This window comes from Theropithecus gelada, chromosome 20 (assembly GCF_003255815.1).
Source record: "Theropithecus gelada isolate Dixy chromosome 20, Tgel_1.0, whole genome shotgun sequence".
Lineage (NCBI taxonomy): Eukaryota > Metazoa > Chordata > Mammalia > Primates > Cercopithecidae > Theropithecus > Theropithecus gelada.
In genome coordinates, this window is record NC_037688.1 from 59,547,851 (window position 1) to 59,572,003 (window position 24,153).

General features: G+C 38.4%; 1 protein-coding gene across 3 annotated transcripts in view; it reads right to left on the reverse strand.

The window, feature by feature from the left end:
• TNRC6A (trinucleotide repeat containing 6A) overlaps positions 1 to 24,153 on the reverse strand; it is a 216,031-nt gene that overhangs the window by 71,109 nt on the left and 120,769 nt on the right. For all 3 annotated transcript variants that reach the window (XM_025370328.1, XM_025370329.1, XM_025370327.1), the window contains exons 3-4: positions 8,513 to 8,600; positions 1,042 to 1,063 (exon numbers count right to left, since the gene is read on the reverse strand). In XM_025370328.1, the coding sequence (XP_025226113.1) occupies positions 1,042 to 1,063; positions 8,513 to 8,600 (110 nt within the window). The remainder of the gene's footprint in view (positions 1 to 1,041; positions 1,064 to 8,512; positions 8,601 to 24,153) is intronic.

Below are 24,153 nucleotides of genomic sequence, written 5' to 3' on the forward strand. Positions count from 1 at the left end.
CTCTGCTTAAGTCTTGAATGCCTCCTAACTGCCTGTCACATAAAAAGTCCAAGCTTGTTGGTACAAACAGCAAATAAATTAACCCACTTTTACCTGGCCCTACCTATCTTTTCAGCCTCAACCCTGCCCACTTATCACTGAATATTTAACACTCTAGGAATATCACCACTGCGTACCACATCATGTTATGGAATACCACTACTGTAAGCCACATCATGTTATTTCTTATCTCTTTGCTTGAATCATGCTTGAACCATTTCATTCCTCTTTGAACCATTTCATTCCTTCATTCATCTTTTTTTTTGAGGGGTAAGATTATACTTTTGATAGAGCTTAAAATAAAAATTCAGAATCTTAAGGCCCAACAAGTTCAGCATCTGAGAGCTTTACACCTTTCATTACCAAGTAGTCAACTCCTGGGAGGGTGAAGAACTCCTGATTCAGGATCTGAGAGGAATTACTCTCCTGTTTCCCGCGAGGAAGTAGTCTCCTGTTTCCTTATCACTCCAGTGTCTTTTGCTTGGGGTCTAATGGGTGCTGTTTAACCTGACACAATGTATAAGGTTTGCAATCTACTATTCTAAGTGATAATACAGAGATGGATGTCACTAGCTGCCTATAAGAAGGAATGGGGGACATTCTTCAGAGAACAAGATATAAAGGAGGCAGAACTCCCAAGGGATAGAGTGGGGTCCTAGAGGTTACCCCACACAAGAAGACTTTTAGAAGGAAGACTGAAGGAAAGGTGCCTGTGCCCCAAGAGTCAAAACATGGGAGTACATTAGGAAGCAGTGCTTACTCTTATCCTATGAGACAGCTTTAAGGCAGCTCTGAGGCAGTGCACTGTAATAAATGTGGTGACATACACCACAATAACCATGAAACCCCAAAGGACGACCCCAAGGTATGTCACTGAAGAAGTCTGAGCCCACCCATTTCTTTCATGCTCTTCTCTCTCCCATCCTTGAGATGAATAAAAATGCATATAAACAACCTTGCTTTAATGAAAAAAGGGATAAAAAATAGCTTTAAACAACGTACCTTTGATTTTTTGTTCAGTGGCCTAAAATAAAAACAAACAAACAAAAAACAATGTAAATATGAAACTGAAAGAAATGGACTGTTATGACAAAATGTTCATATATTACTGTAAGACATATATACCTTTATTAAATGAGGAATTTCTCAAACAGATGAACTGCACAGGAAAAGATATGCAAGGAAAGCATGCTTTTCCCACAGATGTGCCCCATTATCCCTGATACTGTGTTTATTAATTTTAAAAACCTACTTTTTGTGACACTAAGCATAGAAGACATCACTGTATGACAGTATATAATTTTTTAAATGGGAGGTACACTTTTCTCATGTCCTTTAAAAATGATTTTTATACAAACTGTCACCTTTACATTTAATGGATTTAATATATTTTGTATGTTTAAATGGCTTCAAAAATTGTTGCAAGTGATAAAAAGATGAATTAAGTTTTCTGTAAGAAAAGCTGTATGTAATCACTTTAGCCAAATTAGTAATAAAATTAACTCCTGGAGGTTAGGCTGCTATTGCAATTAAACTTAGTCAACCTTTAAGTACCTATGTATTTCTGAGTGGAAAAAAATTTCAAACTAATTTATCACTTCTGACACATCTGACAATCCATTAAAATTACTGTGATCAGAAGCTGAACTGACATGAACTCTGCTTTCACTGCCTTCCAATGTCTGCTCTTCATTTTCTGACACCAAAACTGAGGAGAGGGGCTTGAGGACAGCAGGGTTGCCTCGAGGTGACTAGCTCAAACTCCCAAGGGCCTCAAAAAGAACCAGACAGAAAAGCCCAAGCAAAAAAATCAACCTGTTGATCAAAATCAGTATTATGGGAATCCTGAAAATAACAGATACAAGAACAGGAAGGCAGGTGAGAAATGACTATGTAACTGAATAACCAGGAGTTGTTTCTAAATGGCGATAAAGCTTTTCTTAGGTGCCATGGGGCATAATTCATTTTGCTTAGTTATATGAAATTACTGTTATCAAAGATACCATTTTAAATTATACTATTATAGGTATATATGGTAAAAGCTATAGTAATTACCCTAATATTGAAGCCACACCAAACATTAATCTTTCCCCAGAAAGCCAGGGAGTCTTGATCCACCACCTAAGCGCTTTGCTAAGTTTTAGAGCACTAGTGAAATACAAAATAATGGAGGCTCATCTTTTACTCTATGGATCAAAATTTAAATTAAAAAAAAATTTTTTTTGATGGAAAGACAATGCCAAACAACCAGTCAACTAGCTAACAACACTTTATTTGTTTCTGGAAAAATCATTTTTAAAATCTGAGAGTAGAAAAACAAGTCTTATTAGACAGAAATTAGTATATGAATACTTTTAGGTATCAGAAATGTCTGTCAAACAATAAGATGCATAATCTTCTGAAGCCAAAGAATTAGCAGAAAATTTCTTTTACATGTTGAAAGGCTTAAAAAAAAAAATTCAGAACATAGAAACAATAACCACATGAAAACCCTAAGTAGGCCAGGCGCAACTCACGCCTGTAATCCCAGCGCTTTGGGAGGCAGAAGACAGGCAGATGCTTGAGGCCAGGAGTTTGAGACCAGCTTGGCCAATATGGCGAAACCCCGTCTCTACCAAAAAAACAAAACAAAACAAAGTATACAGTGTTGCTCTTTTAGGCCTTACAACATAAAGGATATATGCTACAAAACTTCTTTGGAAAAAGTTGCTTCAAAACAATGGTCAGCCTCATTCAGTATTCTGTCATCTACAGAGAATGGCCCCATGGAGACACCTAAGGTGTGTCTGCCCCTAAGAACCGGATTTAATGTACAGAAGGAATGAAAGTAATATTACAGAAACCAAGAGCTCTTCATGGAATAGGAAGAAACAGAACTAAGAGTTCCACTTCTTTAAAACAGATTTTTGCGGGCTGGTCTAGAGACCTAGTACATTACTCAAATTATTAAAAAGAATTTTCGAGGTGGGGTCAGTCATTTTAAGAGTAATTGTCTGCACTATCCAAAACAATAGCCACTAGCCTCATGTGGCTACCGACCACTGACTGAAATGTGGCCAGTCTGAACTGAGATGAGCAAATTACACACCAAATTTCTAATATTCGGTATTTTTAAAAGAAAAAAAAATGCCTTACTAATAATATTTTACACTGACTACATGTCAAAATAGTAACTTTTTAGCTATATTAGGTTACATAAAATATATTAAAATTAATCTTGACTGGTTGTTTTCACTTTGAAATGATCTGATCATTTAAACCCTCTGGGTCTCAGTTTCCTAATCTCTCAAATGGACAAAATAATTGTCCTGCTTACCTTTCAGGGTTATTAGGAGGGTCAAATAATAAAATGTGAAAGTTTTTTTTGAAAAACTATACAATACCACTTCAAATGTGAAGTATCACTGTAAATCCTCTCACACAGATAATTAAAAGATTCTGGCCAATCTAGAAGCAAAATGATTTCCATTTTTAATATATTATTCTTTAAAAAAAAAATCTGAGCCATGGTTCCACAAGCAATGATCACAACTGCCTCCTTCATTACTGAAGAGAGCAGTGCAGTGGCAGAGCACAACACTCCACTTGCTTTGCCTGTCAGGCACTGCTTGTCCCAACAACATGGTCCTGAAGCACACTTCAGTGGTTAAGACCTCAGGATCTAAAGCCTGACCGCCTACCTGGCTCTGCCACTTACACTGTGTGACCATGGCCAAGTGTGTTAACTTCTCTAAAGCTCAGTTTCCTCATCTATAGAACTGTGGCAAAAACACCCGCCTCAGAGTTGTAAGGTTAAAGGGATTTAACTCATATAAAAGCACTTAGGACAAAGCCTGACGTACAGAAACCATCCAGCAGACATCAGCTGCTGCTGTGGTGCTGGTGGTTGCTATCTTCAGCCCTACCTGCCGGTGCTTTGGCTCAGTACCAGCTCTCACTGTTGGAAACAAGCTGACTCTACATTCATCCCGTGTCCAGGTCTTGTTTTTCTTTTTTTCTAATCATCTACAATGTCTTAACAGTGCCAAGTATTATAACCTGATACTAAGAATAAATAATTAATCTAGTTCAATTCACTGATTTTAAATGAGATACCTAGTGCTCAGAGAGCTTTCCTATGACTTAGCAATCACCACTCAGTCTAGAATCCAGATCTGTTAACTAAAATGGGTTTTAAAAAAGAGGAAAAGAGAAGTGTAAGGTGCAACAAGGGGCAAGACTGTAAGAGAACACCTAACTGCCCTTGACGAGAGCACAACTCAGGCCTGGTCATGTTACCACCAAGGTTACTGAGAAAATTTACTAATGAAGCTGCTGAATATGATCCTCAAAAATGGCAATAAAGCTGGAAGCTCTCTAAAACCTAGGTCTCATTTAAACTTGAATTTAGTATACTTAAGTCAATAACACCTATAAAAATCCCTTCAGCTCTTAACACAGTAACAGCAAAAAGTCCATGGATGTTGAAACATTCTCAACACCATAAGATCCCAACTTGTATTGTTGGTTCCCCTTGGCCCTCAACCATTATATGCTTTCTAGGAACTACAACTGCATGCTTAAAGTAAAGGCTACACTAAACTATCCCTCTATAATTAACCTATTTCTCAATCTCCATTTTCCTCCTCATTACATTTCCCTTAAGATCCCTTCAAGAAATTTCTTCTAAAAACAGAACCTGGAGAGAAATCCATGGTAACCTACTGCTACTACTGTCACCCCTCTCCTTTTTTTAAAGTATAGAACCTACATTTCCATGCTCTATCAAATTATTTTCTAAGCCCAAGAATCAGAAAATAACAACCCTGGTTCTTAGATATGAAACAGAAAAGAGTGTTATACATAATCTTTGATTAAAAGGCTTTTCAAAAAATTTTAAAAACAAAAGTCATGGGTCTCCATGTTAATTACAAACGTATTGGGGCTGAAATATAATAAAAATCACCGTTTTTAACGTGAAAAAGCTCTTTTAAAGAATCTAAATATTTAAATTAATATTTAAATGACAGAATAATAAAAACTATCATAATGAAAATACTGTTGAAGGCCTTGATGGTGTCTAATTGTTTTTATAGGAAGTTATGTTATCTGGCTTTTTATTTAAAATAGAAAATAACCCACGGTGTTAATTTAAAAAAAAAAAACCACAGTGGCTACTGGGGACTATTAAATGTATGCATTTTCAGTATTCATGGCATAAGAACCTATTTTATGCCCTATTATAAAAATTATCACAATATATTATTTCCCAATTTTAAAGTTCACCTTTATATGACAAAAAACAAAGCAACGTATAAGCTAATGTTCTGCATGAAAAGGATAAAGTCATGGCACAGGGTTTTGGCAAAGCACCAGCTGGAGGAGAGAAATTTCAATTATACTCCTGGTTCTGTCACCATGATGAAACCAAGGTCAATCACTTAATTCATTCTAATGCTTAGGTTCCTTATATTAAAGATGAACAAATGTATTAGAACAGATAATATCTGGCCTTTTCAAAAATAAGAAAATATAAATTACATAAAATAGACTTTTTACTATAGTGAGTTTATATGCCAACATTTATATAAATGGGCCTGCCCACCTGGCTCATGTAGATATCTGCCTGGATACACCTGCTGGCTCCTACTAGAGACAAAAAAAACAGTTCCAGGAAACCTGTCTTAAAAACCCTATGACTCACAATTCCTCATATGGGCTATAAAGAGTGCCATTTGGGGGTTTTCTTTTCTTTTCAAGAGCTATCTGGTAACACTCTAAGGAAATACCAGCTGTCCTCACTTCACCAACAGGTTGTATTCAAATTCAGTTGTAAGCTGATTACTTGAAATTTGGAGAACAGTCTAATTTACAGTAGTGGCCTAGCCTGCTAAACTTAACATTTATTAGAGGTATTAAACCTTCCTTTATATTGTGTTCATTGGGCAGATACTATTGATGTGTCTATGAGACACACAGGAATACCCTATCAGTGCCGAAGATCTGGCAAAAGAAGGAAAAACTTCTTATATCCCTAAGCTTCTGATGATGGTTCTAGTAAGGACATGGTTGAGGTGAGAGACTGGAACCACGGGGTGAGACAGGAATGAAGTGGGCAACAGTAAGAAAAGCTGTCACTTCAGATTTGGTGAGAAGTCAAATGGCACAATAATCACCATTCATGTGTTAGAGGCTTATTTATAAGCTGCCTACACATAAGTGACCACCTATACTGACTTGGTGATTTAGAGATTTAATTTATACAAGAATGTAAAGATGTACTTGTAACAAGTAGGGCCATTGCTGTATATGTTACAATTTAAAATTATATTCACAAAAACACAATATTTAAAGATATCATTCAAGTGACCCCTTTCTTAAAATTTCTCAGTAAATAGAATAAATTCCAAACAAATACACTTATATATTATCTTAGGCCTCTTCTCTAGCCATTTCACATACATTCTGACTTATCAGCGAATTCTTGAACTCCTTAGACACAGGGACCAACAGAACCTAATTCAACACTCAGATGCTTGCCAAACTACTGAATCTACATAAAGTATACCCAAGCATCCTTTTCAATAAACCTCTTAAGTTTCTTAGAAGCTCTTTTCATTGGGCAAATGGCCTTTCACACCATGGAACAAGAGTCTGATAAGCCTTTACCCCTTTACCTTTACTCAGACTTACAGAGGACACAACTTTCTCATAAGAAATCCCGAGCAATGACCAACCAGACTGCAAAGACTGTCCTACATAAACAGCCTCTGACAGAGGCCCAAGGCATCGGTCAATGCCAAACCATGAGAAGCCTACCAAAACCCTAACCATTTCATATACCTATGCATCCCTTCCCAGGCACCCCTAAGAGCAACCAAAAGGCAGGTGTCTAGGGCCACATCATCTCCTCTCATCTCATACTTAATTCTCCTCCCTAATACTTGCTGATGACACCCCTAGGCTCAGGACATGTAGAAATGAATTATTTATCATTTCCCCTTTCCTTGTATCCCCCAGCCTGATTAACTCCTCTCAAATGTAGTCACTCATCTGCAACCTGCGAATCAATGTAAGTTGACTCTCCCTCTATATCCTTTAAACAAAGTCTGGGGGTTACTTTAATAGTCCCTTCACCAGTATTTCACACTCTGGTATCTACCCCTTCTAATCCAATTCCACAATTTTCCAAGGTAAACATACTAAAATACAAATTTTTATGTCACTCTACTAAAACATTTTCAGCATTTTCCCCAAAGCCCTGAGAAAACCTCCTAGCCTTTCCTAGCTCAACTCTTCAGAGTTCTACCCTTGGTTCCCTCCCTTTCCCCCAAGCAAAACCCATCCTTTAACACATACAGGCTACCATGTATTTCTGAGTTTTCACTGTTTGGAATCCTTTTCTATTCTGCTCCTTATTCACCTAATTTCAACTCTAAGGAAATTTCTCTGTTCCTCTGCCCCACCTCAGCCTGAGTTACGCACCTCTCTCTCTGTACTGCAACAGTTCCCCATAAATGCCTCACCTGCCACTTTTATAGCCTGTGTTTTCCCCTATTAAATAATGTGGACATAAGTATCTTGCTATAGTCTACATTCAATTCCTAGCACAATGCCTGGCTCAAAAGAGGCATATATAAGAAATCAAAATAATTTTTCATTAGAATAGAGAATTGAAACAGTAATTTCACTAGGTCTTTTAGAACTCTTTAATGTCTTGAAACCTTGACATAGTAGGAGATGAGTGCCCATTTAGTTAACTATTATCAGCTTTTAGTATTAACAATTTGGAAAATTTTTAATAATTACAGATTTAAAAAATTTTTTTAACTTACTTTGCATTTAGTTATAGTTTTCTATACTACATTAGCTAGTTTAGAATTCCCTTGCAGTAAACAATGTCCTAGGTTTATTTTAAGGTTAATGTACACTGCAAACTTTAAAAATCAGCCCAGGTACTAAATAAAGAGGGAAAAAGAAACTGACACTTTACTTCCTATTGTGTCTATTATGTTTTCCTTTAATACTCTATTTCTATATTACATATAATAACACTTAATTCAACCCTCATTTAACAAAACACAAGGAAACTAAGGCCCAGAGAGGCTAAATAAAATTTAAGGTCACACCATTCTATGTGCTATGTGGGAGAGTGAGATTTCAAATCCTCTCAACTTGGCTACAAATTCCATGCTCTTCCCACTTATAAAATGATATTATTATGAAACACCTAGGAACAGCTATTTGAAAGATAAAGATCTACAAAACGTACTTACCTTTGAAAAACTATTGGCAAGATTAATAACTACGCATTAAATTGTACAAACTCAGCAAGTTACTTTGTATGCATATTCAAAGACATTAAATATTAAAATGAATCTCCATTAAAACTAAAACATTAAATCAAATAAATGCCTTAAAAATCTGTAAGAGTAATTTTCTTTTTAATTCTATGTTTAAACTGCTTAATATAAATAGTTTATACACATACTACCTTCTTTTGAGCAGCTTCCTTCTTTTTCTTGTCGTCTTTTTTCTTTTTCTTTTCTTCCATCAACTGTTCTTCTTCTTGCACTAAATCCCTGAACCACACAGTTGCAATTAACTTTCCCAAAATGTATTGAAAGATAAAAATAATGTTGCATACAGGTTCATTTTCATTTTTTCACTCTTATTAGAAGACATGGCAAATTATTATTTTATCATTCACTGAAATAAAACACAACTTGCAACCTAACCCTAACTATATAGCCACTATATGGTACAATTCACTTTAATAAGCCACAAGTAGTACAACTTTTATCTCAATATCGTATCAAGGAAGACAACCTAAAATTAGCAAATTTTACATTGGGAAACAAGCAATTTCCTCCAATCCTAGAATGTAAACTTCATTTAAGCTGCAGTTACCTTGCTACTGGCCCCAAGTATCAATTAGTAGCTAATGGCAATGCCTGAGACCTCCTCACAATCCCCTCTCACCTAGGTTTCTGGAAGCTACCTTTAGTTTTCCTTGCCCTAAATACCTTTGTAAATATTTTTAGAACATAACTTAATAATCTTAATAATAAATAGGTGACTTGTATTTCAGCATTACAACAATTTCATATTCCACAAACATTACAAAGTATTCTATCAATTCTTAGGAAACAATAATGTACTCTTGTTTGTTTTGAGACGGAGTCTTGCTCTGTCACCCAGGCTGTAATGCAGTGGCGTGATCTCTGTTCACTGCAGCCTCCGTCTCCCGAGTTCAAGCGATTCTTCTGCCTCAGCCTCCCAAGTAGCTGGGACTTTACAGGCGCCTGCCACCATGCCTGGCTAATTTTTGTATTTTTAGTACAGACAGGGTTTCATCAAGTTGGCCAGGCTGGTCTCAAACTCCTGACCTCAAGTGATCCGCCCACCTCGGCCTGCCAAAGTGTTGGGATTACAAGTGTGAGCCACCGCGCCCGACCTATTAATGTATTCTTCATATTAGTTTGTTTAAATTTTTAAAATCTCGAACAGTTAAAGTTGTCAACAGAACTTCTGGTTCAGGATTTCAAAGTGACAGACTGGGCAAATGTGTTTCAGGAGACAGGTTATTACCTTTCAGGGAAAAAGGTTATTATTTTTTTATTCTATTCAAAGCTGATAAGCAAAAGCAAAAGCCATCCCACCCAAGAATAAACACAAGAGCAGTCTGAAATGGATGTTTTAGGTACCATCCTTTCTGGTGGAGCTCTAGAGAGGTTCCAGAAGATCAGAGCAAGCAAGCATGAGGCAAAAAGACTGTCTAAGGAATAGAAAAGCCATAGCTACTCAACCCCTCCCACCCACTTTCTATTCAGATGCCTACACGGCCAACAGGTAGTAGCTGCTTCTAAATGCAGCCTAAAGCCAAATAAATACTCTCTAAAGAAACAAAACCTTCCACAGGAGTCTGTTAGGTGCTTGAATGGGTTTGGTTGTCCCAGAATAAAGCCCATCTTATTGGAGGCTGCTGCCACTCCCTCCATCACACAGTAAAGTAAAGCCTGCCAATCAACACCCTTCACACAGATCAGCCTTCCCATTCACGGAAGGAGTCGACTGGGCAAAGAAACCTTTGCAAAGGTGGAAGAAATTCACTCCAGCTACCTATAGTCATCACCCTAAAGTCTAGACCCTAAACCTTCACTCATAATATCAACAACCAAAATCACCAGTCACCCAAAGAAAAGCATCACACAAAATGAAAATACCTAACCCTGCCCTGAGGAAGTTTTCCAGAGAGGACACTAAGAATATCAGGCAGACAAGGAGAGGTTTGGAGATATGAACTAGACATTTGGGAAGCTGCACATTATTTATCCAGGCTGGAATGCATATGGCAGTAGGGATGTCGAAGAAGATAAAAGGGGCCGGGCGCGGTGGCTCAAGCCTGTAATCCCAGCACTTTGGGAGGCCGAGACGGGCGGATCACGAGGTCAGGAGATCGAGACCATCCTGGGTAACACGGTGAAACCCCGTCTCTACTAAAAAATACAAAAAAAAAAACTAGCCGGGCGAGGTGGCGGCGCCTGTAGTCCCAGCTACTCGGGAGGCTGAGGCAGGAGAATGGCATGAACCCGAGAGGCGGAGCTTGCAGTGAGCTGAGATCCGGCCACTGCACTCCAGCCTGGGCGACAGAGCCAGACTCCGTCTCAAAAAAAAAAAAAAAAAAAAAAAAAAAGAAGAAGATAAAAGGAGAAAGATAGGCAAGTGTCTAAGAAACTGGAAGGGGTTGCTACGGGTGCACTGCAATGAGATTAAACAAAATTTAAGTTGGCTTTGCTGATGGAACGGACTGAAGAGAGATGCAGACACTGAAAAATGAAATGAATGACATTATGCACAATTGATAAAAACTTAGTAAAGTATAGGACTACTAAAATCAGCTAAAAGGATAACTGGAAGAAGAGCATGATAACTGTTGCTATATTTCGCTGTCATTTTGTTACAAGCAGAACTGTCATGTGGCTAATGGAGTAACATAACAGATTCCTGCCAACTGTGGCCGTGACTCACTCTCTTTTGAATTCTGTGTGCAGGAGGTAGTAAGACTGAACAAGCTCACTCACATTACAAACCCAGGGAAGGCAAGGAGCAAGACAGTCACAGCATATGAGAGCAGCAGAGTAAAATCAGTAAACAACGGCAACCAGATTACACCACTGACACGTTACCTACCCCGAGACACGCAGAAGTCAAGATTAAAAGCTGATTACTAGCTCAAAATACTTAATCTTCTTCAGTCTCTTGTTTCTTCATGAAAAAACTGGGGACAAATGACCATACATGTCAATGTCTTAGTATTTTTACAAGAATTAGGACTGCTTACTTAGCACAAAGCTTATCTAGTAAGCACTCGATTGCCTAGTCATGAACCCAACTCACCAGTCCTCAGTGGCACCCAAAAGGTTGTCTTTACCCTACTTGTGTCAAAATATCACAGGTACTTGGGTACTTATTCAGAAACATGTAGCATCTGCAGCATTTGTTCTTCATGTTCTGCTGTGAATTACAGACATGTCCTTTTCTGATCTTCTATGTCACTATAATTTTACTCCATCTATTGGTCTCTATCTGGAGTATTTTGTCCTTTCTCAAACTTCATTTTCAAGACTTTCTGATGAGGTTACTAGCAAGTGTTTTCCTGGCCAAAAATATCCCCCTTAGTACTTAAAAGATGTACCACACATTTCTTCTCGAGGAAATATCACAATATCAGTTGATACTGTAAGCACAGAGGGGAGTAAGTTCTGTTCTTCAACACCATCATCACAGCCAACCAGTCATACCTTTTCCCATATCTCCTCCTTCAGAAAGCCAACTGAAAACAACAACAACAACAAACAAACAAACAAAAAAACTTGTGCCCAAACACGTCAGCTTCCAGGAGTTAAATGTTCATAGAGACTCAATTAAGACATCTGACTATATCATTTACCACAACTATCAAGAGGAGTAAGGGCTGATGGATCTGAAAGGCCTAAGTGGGCCACTCTGTTTGATGCACCTGCCACCAAGACAACACTCCAATTAGCAATCATTCATGCCCTGAAGGCTACTTTGCAGGATACCTCACATCTGTAAGTTCTATGAATCTACCTCGTCTGTAAAAACCAGACTCCCCTTTTATCAGAACTTGACTTATGTCCTGCATCTCATGTATAAAGCCTTTGAGGTGGCTGTAAAAGTCAATGACACTGAGGGAACTTTCTAGGAAGATGGAAATGTCTTCTAACTTGATTGGAGTGGTAGTTACAAGGGTGTATACGTTTCTCAAATCATTCATCTATACACTCAACATTTAAATGTTACTGTATGTAAATTGTATTTTAAAGTTGATTTCATACATTGACTAGGGGAAATACAACATCTGGATCTGAAAAAACAAACAGATCAAGATTAGGATGGTACATTACACACAACAAATCAAGCTAAGCTTCAAGTTTTGCCCACATCTTTCAGTAGCCACTACAAATGATTTACTTGTACTGTTCAAGAATGCGTTTCTGGCCGGGTATGGTGGCTCAGGCCTGTAATCCCAGCAGTCTGGGAGGCCAGGAGTTTGCGAACGGAATGGGCAACCTAGTGAGAGTCTGTCTCTATTTAAAGGGCCTATCAAGGCGGCAGGGTACACCTGGGGGTGAGAATGCCCCTTCCTATTCTTGTGCTTCCTGACACTTGCTGGTCAATTTTTCCCACATTCCCAGCACTGAATATCATTAAAATTAATCCCTTCTGAAGGGTACTCTTGTACACGCTATTGGAAGTATGTATGAACTAGCACTAAACTTCTAGTGAGCAATTTGGAAGTATCTATTCACAACGAATTTTTAAATGTCACTATCTTATAATCCATCAATTCAAATCTAAGCCTCTGAAAAAGGAACTGTGCAAAGACAGACACTGCAGCATAAAATCATAACCAAAAACCAATCAATAGGGAAAAGTTAGATCATCCTGTAATCACACCAAGGAATATTACACAGTAATTTTAAAGTGGGGCAAGGGGTAGATTTCCATGGTGTACAGAACCAGCTCCCAATAGAAACCTCAAGCACTAAACTTATTTATTTACTTAAGAGATGAAGTCTCACTCTGTTGCCCCGAGCTGGAGTGAGGTGGTAAACTCCTGGGCTCAAGCAACCCTCCTACCTCGGCCTACCAAAGTACTGGGATTACAGGGGTGAGCCACTGTACTCAGCCAGGAAACATGATTTTTTTGTAGGAAAAAAATTTCTACAATTTTGTAGGAACAACTGAACACATTTGAAGAAAACAAGCAAATATTTGGTCAGGTTGTAAACAAGAGTAGTGAAAAAAGACAGGTGTAAGAGCTGTTTCAACTGTGGAAGGCTTTATGGAGCAGTAAGAAGTTGATTTGGCTCTTGCAAAAGAGGCAAGATTTTTTAGGAGCACAGAAAGGTGTGGGCACAAGTGAAGTATGGAGACTTGTCAGCATGACAACTGCAGGGACCAGCATTGACTGGAATTGAAAAAGGGAGGGAAAATGTTGGGTAAGAATAGACAATAAATTGGCAAAAACAGGGTGAGAAGACTGTTGCGAAAATCTCAGTGAATGTGTAGTTCCCCAAACTACCACGGTGGCAGTGAAAAAAGAAAGCAAAGAATAAATCTGAGATAATTCAAAATATCCTAACAATTAGCTGGGGGTGGTGGTGCGTACCTGTAGTCTCAGCTACATGGGAAGCTGAGGCCCAAGAATCAACTGAGCCTAGGAGTTGAAAGCTGCAGTGAGCTATGATTGTGCCACTGCATGCCACCCTGGGCGACAGAGGGAGAAATGACAATAATGGGACAAGGGGTTAGGTGTCTCTATTTTGCTATAGGAGAGAGAAAACAGAAGGCAACTTTCCTGAGGGCCTATCAGTCAGCAACACACCACAAGCCAGCCCATCCTCACACACAAGTCAGCCCATCCTCACACAGAAGCCAGCTCATCCTCAATAGAAGCCAGCCCATCCTCACACAGAAGCCAGCCCATCCTCACACAGACGCCAAATGTACGTTACAAGCTAGAAATAAAAATACACTTCACATCTTCTGCCAAAAAACATTGTTCTCCTACTTTCTCCCCTGCAGATCCCACCTTCTTCTATTTCCTTCCAGTCTTCCTCTTTTCCCATTTGATTGCCACCCCCCATTCCTTTTCTCATTTTTATCCTCCTACCTAAATTAATCACCAAAACCAGTCTAGCACTACACAACAGGAAGTCACTAGTAACCTTCAAAACTATAGAATTCACCAGACAGTAGAGATGAAGACTGAACTGGAGTAAAAATAGGTAAGGCAGTTGGAGATTTGGATCAGTTTTTCAAAAGCTTCAGCTGTAAAATGAACAGAATAGGATAAAATGAAGAAGTAAGGAAAACTAACAGTTATCTGGAAGTGGAAAGGGGTCATCGTATCGAAGAGTGGGGAACATGCTATTTACAATAACTGACAATTATCCACAAATACAGTAGTTAAATAAAATGGATACATCCTTAAAATGGAATATTATGCAGCTGCAAAAGAAAGGTCTCCTCTACATTCAGATGTGAAAGGATCAGGAAGGCTTAAAGTTAACTGGAAAAACAAAACAAAATCTAAGGCTCAGTGTGCTATCTTTTTGTGTTGGGAGGGATACTAATATATATATTTACATGTCCTTGTATGTACATAAAGAAATTCTGGAGATGTATACATATACAAATTAACAAAAAATATATATTTGTGACAGAGTATGACGAGAAAAGGGGACAACAGACAGAGTGGCAGCAATGTTGTATATTTCTTAGCTTAGATTTAGCTGGCATGTCTTCCCCTTAGGAACGAACGAGAATAGCATACAAACAGACAGCAGTAAGGATCCAGATGACAGTATGGATCTCAAAAAGTGGGAAGTTGCGCTTGAAAGGGGCTTCTACTAGCACCATAATTTGAGCAATAAATTATGTTAACAAAAAATTACAAACAACTGAATAAAATAAGAACCCATGGGTCCATACTGATATGAATGAATGACTGAGTGAGTGAATGCGGAGAAGTACCAAATCTTACAGTAAAATATCAACTAATGTAAGAAGAATGGTTGACTTTAAAAATCACTATTTGGCCCTACTGATTAAGGCAAGCACATTGATGAGAAACAAGACATGTACATACTCTCACTAAAGTATCTCCCAACAACAGTGTTATTAATTACAAGGGGAAAAATACTAACTTAACAGAGATGAAACCTGACAGAGACCACCTTACCCAAGCAGCTGAAGTTAACCATCACCAATAATGGGATAAAAGGATATCAGGCAGCTCCTGACATGATGTACTGAGAACACCCATCAGTTCTGCACTATTCCTGCCAAAATAGCATAACCTGATCAGGTCATAAGGAAATATCAGACAAATACAGACTGAGTGACATTCTACAAAGTAACTAGCCTGTATTCTTTAAAAATATCAAGGTCCTGAAGAACAGAAACTAAGAAACTTCCAGAATGCAGGACACTAAACAAACATGAAAACTAAATGCTACTTGTGATCTTGGATTGAAGACCTGACCAGGAAAAAACAAATTTTGTTTGGCTCTAAAGGGAATTATTGAGACAACTGGCAAAATTTGAGTAAGATCTGTAGATCTGCTATTAAGACTGTGCCAATGTTACCGTGCCCATTTTCATAATGGTACTGTAGTTACCAAGAAAATAACTTTGACTAAGTGTTTAGGAGTAAAGGGGTATCATGTCTGTAAGTTACTCTTAAATGGTAAAAATTAGTATGTATAAAAAACAGAGGGAATAAAGTAAATGTGATTAAATGTTAATATGTGAGAATTAAGGGTTAAGGATATTCAGAAGTTCTTTGTTCTATTCTTGCATTTCTCTACATCTGAAATTAATTCAAAATAAAAAGCTCTGCAGGGCACAGCGGCTCATGCCTGCAATTCTAGCACTTTGGGAGGCCAAGGCAGATTGCTTGGGCCCAGGAGTTCAAGACCAGCCTGGGCAACATGGCAAAACCCTCTCTCTACAAATATAAAAAAATTAAGTGGGTGTGGTGGGTGCATGCCTGTAGTCCCAACTACTCAAGAGGATGAAGCGGGAAGATCATTTGAGCCTGGGAAGCAGAGGTTGCACAGTGAGGTAAGATCATTCCACACTGCGCTCCAGCCTGGGTGACAGAGTAAAGCCCTTTCTCAAAAATAATAATAATGAATTAATTAAAAGCTCAGATTGAGGAAAGTTAGTGAGTTTAGAAACTTAGAAAATAATAGATAGGCCGGGCGCGGTGGCTCAAGCCTGTAATCCCAGCACTTTGGGAGGCCGAGACGGGCGGATCACGAGGTCAGGAGATCGAGACCATCCTGGCTAACACGGTGAAACCCCGTCTCTACTAAAAAATACAAAAAACTAGCCGGGCGAGGTGGCGGGCGCCTGTAGTCCCAGCTACTCGGGAGGCTGAGGCAGGAGAATGGCGTAAACCCGGGAGGCGGAGCTTGCAGTGAGCTGAGATCCGGCCACTGTACTCCAGCCTGGGCGACAGAGCGAGACTCCGTCTCAAAAAAAAAAAAAAAAAAAGAAAATAATAGATACACCACCATAAGGACAAAAACACTTACAATTTACAAAGGATTCTGAGCTATTATCCATTTTGAACTCACAACCTTGAAACATGGCACTGGTATTATTCCCCTTTGACAGTTAAAGAAATTGAGGATCAGAAAGTCCTAATGGCTTGTTAGATGGTACAAGACTGTGGTAAGGTTGACCCAAAACTCAGTCTGCTAAATCTACCCACCCAAATCCTACTTTCTTTTAAAGCTTAATTACTAGTTCCTCCATGATTCTTTCCAATCCAAACAAACCTCACCCTTGACCTCTAATTAAACAATACTCATTTTCTAATTATTTTATTTTATTTGAGACAGCATCTTGCTCTGTCACCCAGGCTGGAGTACAATGGCTCGATCTCTGCTCACTGCCACCTCCACCTCCCTGGTTCCAGAGATTCTCCTGCCTACTTGTACAATACTCCTGAGCAGCTAGGACTACAGGTACCTGCCACCACACCCAGCTGATTTTTGAATTTTTAGTAGAGACAGGATTTCACTATGTTAGACAGGCTGGTCTCAAACTCCTGACCTCAGGTGATCCACCTGCCTCGGCCTCCTAAAGTGCTGGGATTACAGGTGTGAGCCACTGTGCCCAGACATTTTCTAATTATATTAGATGTTAATCTCACTCTTCCAAATAGGACTAATTACTGCTCTGGGGACAAAAAATAGTCCTACTTGTACAATACTCCCTGTCGCTGGGCACTCTAATTAGATTCCAATTCCTGCTTCCTTGCCTTTACTAACACTGTAACCCCAACACGACTGCCAAAAATGCACTCTTTTAATTCTTACTCTTACCCATATGTTACTTCTCCTTTAAGGACCAGTTTAATTCCAATCTATTCAAACAAGCATTTCCTAGGCAGCATAGCATGCAGTGAAAACCCCTAGGTCCAAATGTCAAATAGAAGTGGTCTTAACCTCAATTCCACCATCTATGTGTGTAACCTTAAGCAATTTGTTTTATTTCTCTGAAGCCTTCATCATCTAATTTATGAGACGTCTCAAATTGGACCTCCCTCAATGGGTGGTTGTGAAGATTTAATTGGGTAATGCAGATGAAGTACTTAACAGATGCACATAAAAAGTGTACACTGGGACTAGGTGTGGTGGCTCACACCTGTAATCCCAGTGCTTTGGAAGGCCAAGGTGGTAGGATCACTTGAGGCCAGGAATTTGAGACAAACCTGGGCAACATAGCAAGACCCTCTCTCTACAAAAATTAAAAAATTAGCCAGGTACAGTGGCACATGCCTGTAGTCCCAGTTACTCAGGAGGCTGAAGCACAAGGATCACCTGAGCCCAAGAATTCAATGCTATAATGAGCCACAATCATGCCACTGTATTCCAGCCTAGGCAACAGAGCAAGAACATGTCTCCAAAAAAATAAATAAATAAAATGTAAAATGTGTACACTAATAGCTAGCCATGAGAGACTAGGTGCATAGCACTGCACTAAACTAAGGTTAGGATGCAAAGAAGGTTGCAACCAAAGGAGGAAGTGTATACAGTAGCAAATAAAACTGAATACATAAAAACAATTATTATAGCACAATGCAGAATTAGGTGGATGCAAAACCAACAGCTAAAGGTCCCAGATTGCAAACCAGAGCAAATCAGGTACCATGTACCAAAAGAGAACCAAGGTATCAAAAGATAAATCTATAGACCAATAACCCTTATGAATACAAACATAAAACTCCTCAACAAAAGACTAACAAACCAAATCTAGCAACATACAAACAGGACTACACAAAGTAGATTTATCCCAGGAATGCAAGGTTGGTTTAACATGAAAATCAACGAAATACACCATGTTAATAGAATAAAGGACAAAGCTACATGATGATTTCAAGAGACACAGAAAAAGCATCTGACAAAATCCAGTATCGTTTTGTGAGACAAAAACACTCAAAACAGAAATAAAAGAAAACTTCCTTAACCTGATAAAGGCTCACAGCTCACAATATACATAATGATAAAGACTGCATACTTTTCCTCAAGATTAGGAACAAGACCAGGATGTCTGATTTTGCCACTTCCTATTCACTGACCTGGAGGTTCCAGTCAGAAAAAAGAGAGTGCATGTGTGAGTAAGCATGCACCAAAATTGGAAAAGATGTAAAACTATCTCTATTCACAGATGACAGGCTCTTGTACACAGAAAGTCCGAATGAATCCGTATAAAGACTACTAGAACTAATGAACATGTTCAGCACAACTGCAGGACACAGTATCAACACGCAAAAATCAATTGGCTGACACACACTATAATATGGACAAATCTTGAGGACACTATGCTAAGTGAAATAAGCCAGTCACAAAAGGACAAAAACTCTGTGACTCCACTAATGAGGTATCTAGAATAATCAAATGCATAGAGACAGAAGGTGGAATGGTGGCTGCCAAGAGCTGAAGGCAATAGGCAGTTATGATTTAATGGGTACAGAGTTTCCGTTTTACAAGATGAAGAGATGCAGAGATGGATGGTGGTGATGGCTGCACAACAATGTGAATGGACTCAATGCCACCAAACTACATCATTTAAAATGGATAAGATGGTAAATTTTACATGTTTTACAATTTTTTAAAAACATTTAAAAAACTATTGTATTTCTATACAGTAGCAGTGGACAACCCAGAAAGTAAATCAAGAAAACAATTCCATCTACAATAGCATCAAAAAGTTTTAGGAATAAATTTCACAAAAGCACAATTAAACACTGAAAACTACCTAACATCTTTGAAAGCAATTAAAGACCTAAATAAATAGAAAAAGATTCCATGTTCGTGAACTGGAAGACTTAATATTATAAAATGCAATACCGTCCACACTGGCCTACATATTCAACACTGTTCCTATCAAAATCTCAGCTGCCTTTTTGCTGAAATTGACAAGCTTATCCAAAAATTCACACAGAAATGCAACCAGAATAGTCAATGCAATCTTTAAAAAAAATTTTTTTTTAAATAATTAGTCTCTGGTTATCCAGTCAATGCAGTCTTGAAGGAAGGCTCATACTGATTCCAAACTTATTACAAAGCTGAAGTAATCAAGACAGTGTGGAAGTGGCATAATGATGAACACATAGTATCAACAGAATAGAATTGAGAATCCAGAAATAATTTTTCATTTTATGATCAAGTGACCTGACTTTCAACAGGGTGCCAAGAGGAAAGTCTTTCCAACAAATGAAGCTGGAATAACTGGATAGTTACGTAACAAGAATGAAGTTGGAGCCCTCATGCCATAGGCAAAACTTAACTCAAAATGAATTACAGAACTAAACGTAAGAACTAACACTATAAAATTATTAGAATACAAGTAAATCTTTGTGTCCTTGGATTTGTTGCCAACACCAGTAACAGAAAAAAAAAATGGTAAACTACATTTACAAAATAAAAAATTTCTGTGCTTCAAGGGACTCCATCAAGAAAGTGAAAAGCGACTGCGCGCAGTGGCTCATGCCTGGGATCCTAGCACTTTGGGAGGCAGAGGTGGGTGGATCATTTAAGCCCAGGAGTTCAAGGCCAGCCTGGCCAACATGGTGAAATCCTGTCTCTTATTAAAAATACAAAAATTAGTCGGCTGTGGTGGTGGGTGCCTGTAATCCCAGCTACTCAGGAGGCTGAAGGAGGAGAAATGCTTGAACCTGGCAGATGGAGTTTGCGGTGAGCTGAGATCATGCCACTGCACTCCAGCCTGGGCAACAGAGCGAGACTCTGTCTCAAAAAACAAACAAACAAACAAAAAAAACATAATAAGTAAAAAGAAAAGCCACAAAATAGGAAAAAAATACCTGTAAATCATATATCTAATAAGGGACTTGTATCTAAACCATATAAAGACCTTTTTCAATGACAAAAAATATCACCTAATTTAAAAATGGGAGAAGAATCTGAATGGCCATTTCTCAGATCAGATAAACGAATGGCCAATAAGGACATGAAAAGATTCTAATCATAAGGCATTAGGAAAATGTAAATCAAAACCACAATGAGATACCACTTTACATCCATTAGGACGGCTAAAATCAGAAACAAGAACCCTAACAAATGCTGGCAATGGAAAGGATGTGGAGAAACCAGCGCCTCCATACACTGCTGATGAGAATGTAAAACTGTGCAGCTGCTTTGCAAACAGTCTGGCAGTTCCTCAAAAAGTTAAATAGAGGCTGAGCAACACAGTGAAACCCAGTCTCTACAAAATATACAAAAAATGAGCCAGGCGCGGTGGCATGCGCCTGCAGTCCCAGCTACCTGGGAGGCAGAGGTGGGAGGATGGCTTGAGCCTGGGAGGTGGGAGGTTGCAGTGAGCTGAGATTGCGCCACTGAACTTCCGCCTGGGCAACAGAGGGAGTCCGTCTCAAAAAACAAAATGAAACAAAACAACACAAACAAAAAGTTAACCAGAGTTACCGTATGACCCAGCAATTCCACCCCTAGGTACATAACCAATAGAATTGAAAATATATGTACACACAAACATTTGTACATGAATGTTCACAGCAATATTATTCATAAAAGCCCCAAAGTAAAAAACAGCCCAAATGCCCATTAACTGACAAATGGACTAACAAAATGGGCAATAGCCATACAACGAAATTTATTTGCCCATAAAAAGGAATAAAGGATATATGTGATGTGATGGACGAATCTTGAAAACATTACACTAAATAAGACAAGTCAGGTACAAAAGAATCATATAGTATGATTCCACTTAAACGAAAATAGGCAAATCCATAGTGTTACAATAGAATGTAGATTAGCGGTTGCCAGAGGCTGGGGGGAAGGGACAAATGGAGAGTGGCTGCTATTATGGGGTTTTTGGGTGAAGGGGTGAAAATTACAGAATCAGATGGTGGTGGTGATTGCACAACTCTGTGAATAAACTAAAAACCATTAAATCATACACTTTGTGGACTTTAAAGGGCTGAATTTTATCGTATGGGAACTTTATCTGAATAAAGCTGTTATTTAAAAGTTGAGAGAGAAATTGAAGGCTACATTCAGAGAAGGAAAAATTGGGGACAGGGTAAAAGGTGGAAGGGATAGTGCAAAATTGGTAAGCTGAGAGTCACTGGGGAAGAGCTACCAAAAGTTTCTAAGAAATAGTGACAAACAGGCCTCATAAACATGGCTTGAGGACGATTAATCTGCAGCAGTGTAAAGAATGCACATTTTAAGACTATCTTTAAAAGGTAAGATTTTCACTATATGCCTCACATTGCAAAAGGATTCGCAAGTGGAATAACATACAAAACATATTTCTCTTACATCATTTATATAGTCAATGATCAAGGAATAAATGATATTTAGAAGGACATTTAAAATCAGCACATACTTAACTACCATTTTCTCTTGTCTGTGCACACATGTGTTTTAGGGAAACTTCGAAAGAATGGGAGAAAGAAAGGACCAAAGTCAACAAAACACAGACGTCATAACTCTAAAACTATTCAATATTATTGCAGCAAACAGCTCAATAAATGCTCCCTGACTGAAAACCACTAATAAGAACAACAAAACAACTGAGTTGGTTTAATCTTGTTTGTTATTATACAAAATCCAATCAGTCACTGTTTGCAGAAAATATCTTGTAAGGTTCAAAGTATAAAATTCCTCAACCAGGTTTCAATCTGTTTTGAACATTCCATTTAAAATGGGAAGTCAGCTGAGTCATCATCACATAATATACTACTGCTAAAAATTCAAAATGCTTTTCCCTAGTTACAAGAGTGGAAATGCTAGGATTCCTGCTTCATAGCCAACTCAAACACACAGAGTATGCAAATCATTTTTAAAATAAGACATCTTAAATAGGAAATTTAAACTATATTTATTTTCATGGGTGGCTTTTTTGTAAGATGGAAAGAAGCTATGCCTTAGTCGAATATTACTTCCTTTTGAATCTCAAACATCTTCCTCTTATTGATACTATTCAGCTCCTCTGACAACCTCCTCATAACAAAGCAGTTTCTTAATCTTTGAGGAGTAATGACCCTTTGAGATCCAATGAGCACTAAGGACTGTATCTGCTTTTGTTGTGTTTTTTTTAATTTTTATTTTAGCATACATTCAATTTTGCGAAATACTTCATTATACCTGTGGTCCCTCTGTGGAATCGGGACGAGAACCCTTGGTCTGGTGGCACCGTGCCCCTCTAATTTCAATGAGGCATTCTTTCAAGAAGGTGTATTACAAGCCCAGCCCCAATGTTTCATTTTCCTACCAGGGTTATCAGTTCATCACTGGTCAAAGCTGAAAACAAGCAACTTTTATGTCCCACAGTAAGGGAGCTACCTTCAGCATAAATCTTCATAAAAGCAGTAATCATTATGGTCGATCGATTTAAATACAAAGGCTTGTAATTACTGTATCCTCAAATATTTAAAATTACACCTCAGTTTAAACCAACTGTTCGGCATTTCCTAAAATGAAAGAAACACCAAGTCAGTGTAGAAGTGAGAGTACTAGATAACCTTTCGGTTAATTTACTTCAAAATGCTGTGGTGAGGGAATACTGAATCATCACCTATGGGATACTCCTGCCAAAAAGGGTCAACCTGAACCTTATCATACAGACAAGACCCAAAAAATGCAAATTTCAGTCTGCAAAAACTACTAGACTGGACTATTTCAAAATGGCATTGTCATGAGAGAAGCAGAAAAGGGCAGGAAAATGCTCCTAATGTAAGAGAAACTTCAGACACAACTAAATGCAACCCAGGATGCAGGAACTGAGTGAAAGAACAAATATAACTTAAAAAAAAAAATTGAGAAAATTGGGAAACTCTGAATAGGGACCAGACAGTATTGTAAAGTTAAACTTCCTGTGGGTGATCACTTGATTGCTGTTAGGATGCCCTTATTCTGTGAGATACCTACTGCCATATTTTGGTGTGCAATGTCATGATAGAACAAATGTAGCAAAATACTAATAATCATTAAAACTAGGTAAAGAGACAAAGGTATTTGTTGCAACATTTTTGCAATTCTGCTTAAGGTTAGAATGATTATTTATTTATTTATTTGAGACAGAGTTTTGCTTTTGTGCCCAGGTTAGGCTGGAGTGCAATGGCGCAATTTTGGCTCACTGCAACCCCCGCCTCCCAGGTTCAAGCGATTCTCCTCCCTCACCCTCCCAAGTAGCTGGGATTACAGGCATGTGCCACCATGCCAGGCTAATTTTTGTATTTTTAGTAAAGATGGGGTTTCACTATGTTGGTCAGGCTGGTGTCGAACTAACTCCTGACCTCCAGTGATCCGCTCACCTCGGCCTCCCCAAGTGCTGGGATTACAGGCATGAGTCACCGTGCCCCGCCGATTTTTAAAAATTTTTAAATGAGATAGGGATTTCTGTTTTTTCAGTGGAAGACTTAATCATGCATTAGTCTGAACAGAATACATACAATGCATACTATTTTAGTCTTTCCAATCACGGGCAGTATTTTTGCAGTTATCACTAAAATTGTAAAGATGTTTTGCAATTTATACTTTCAGA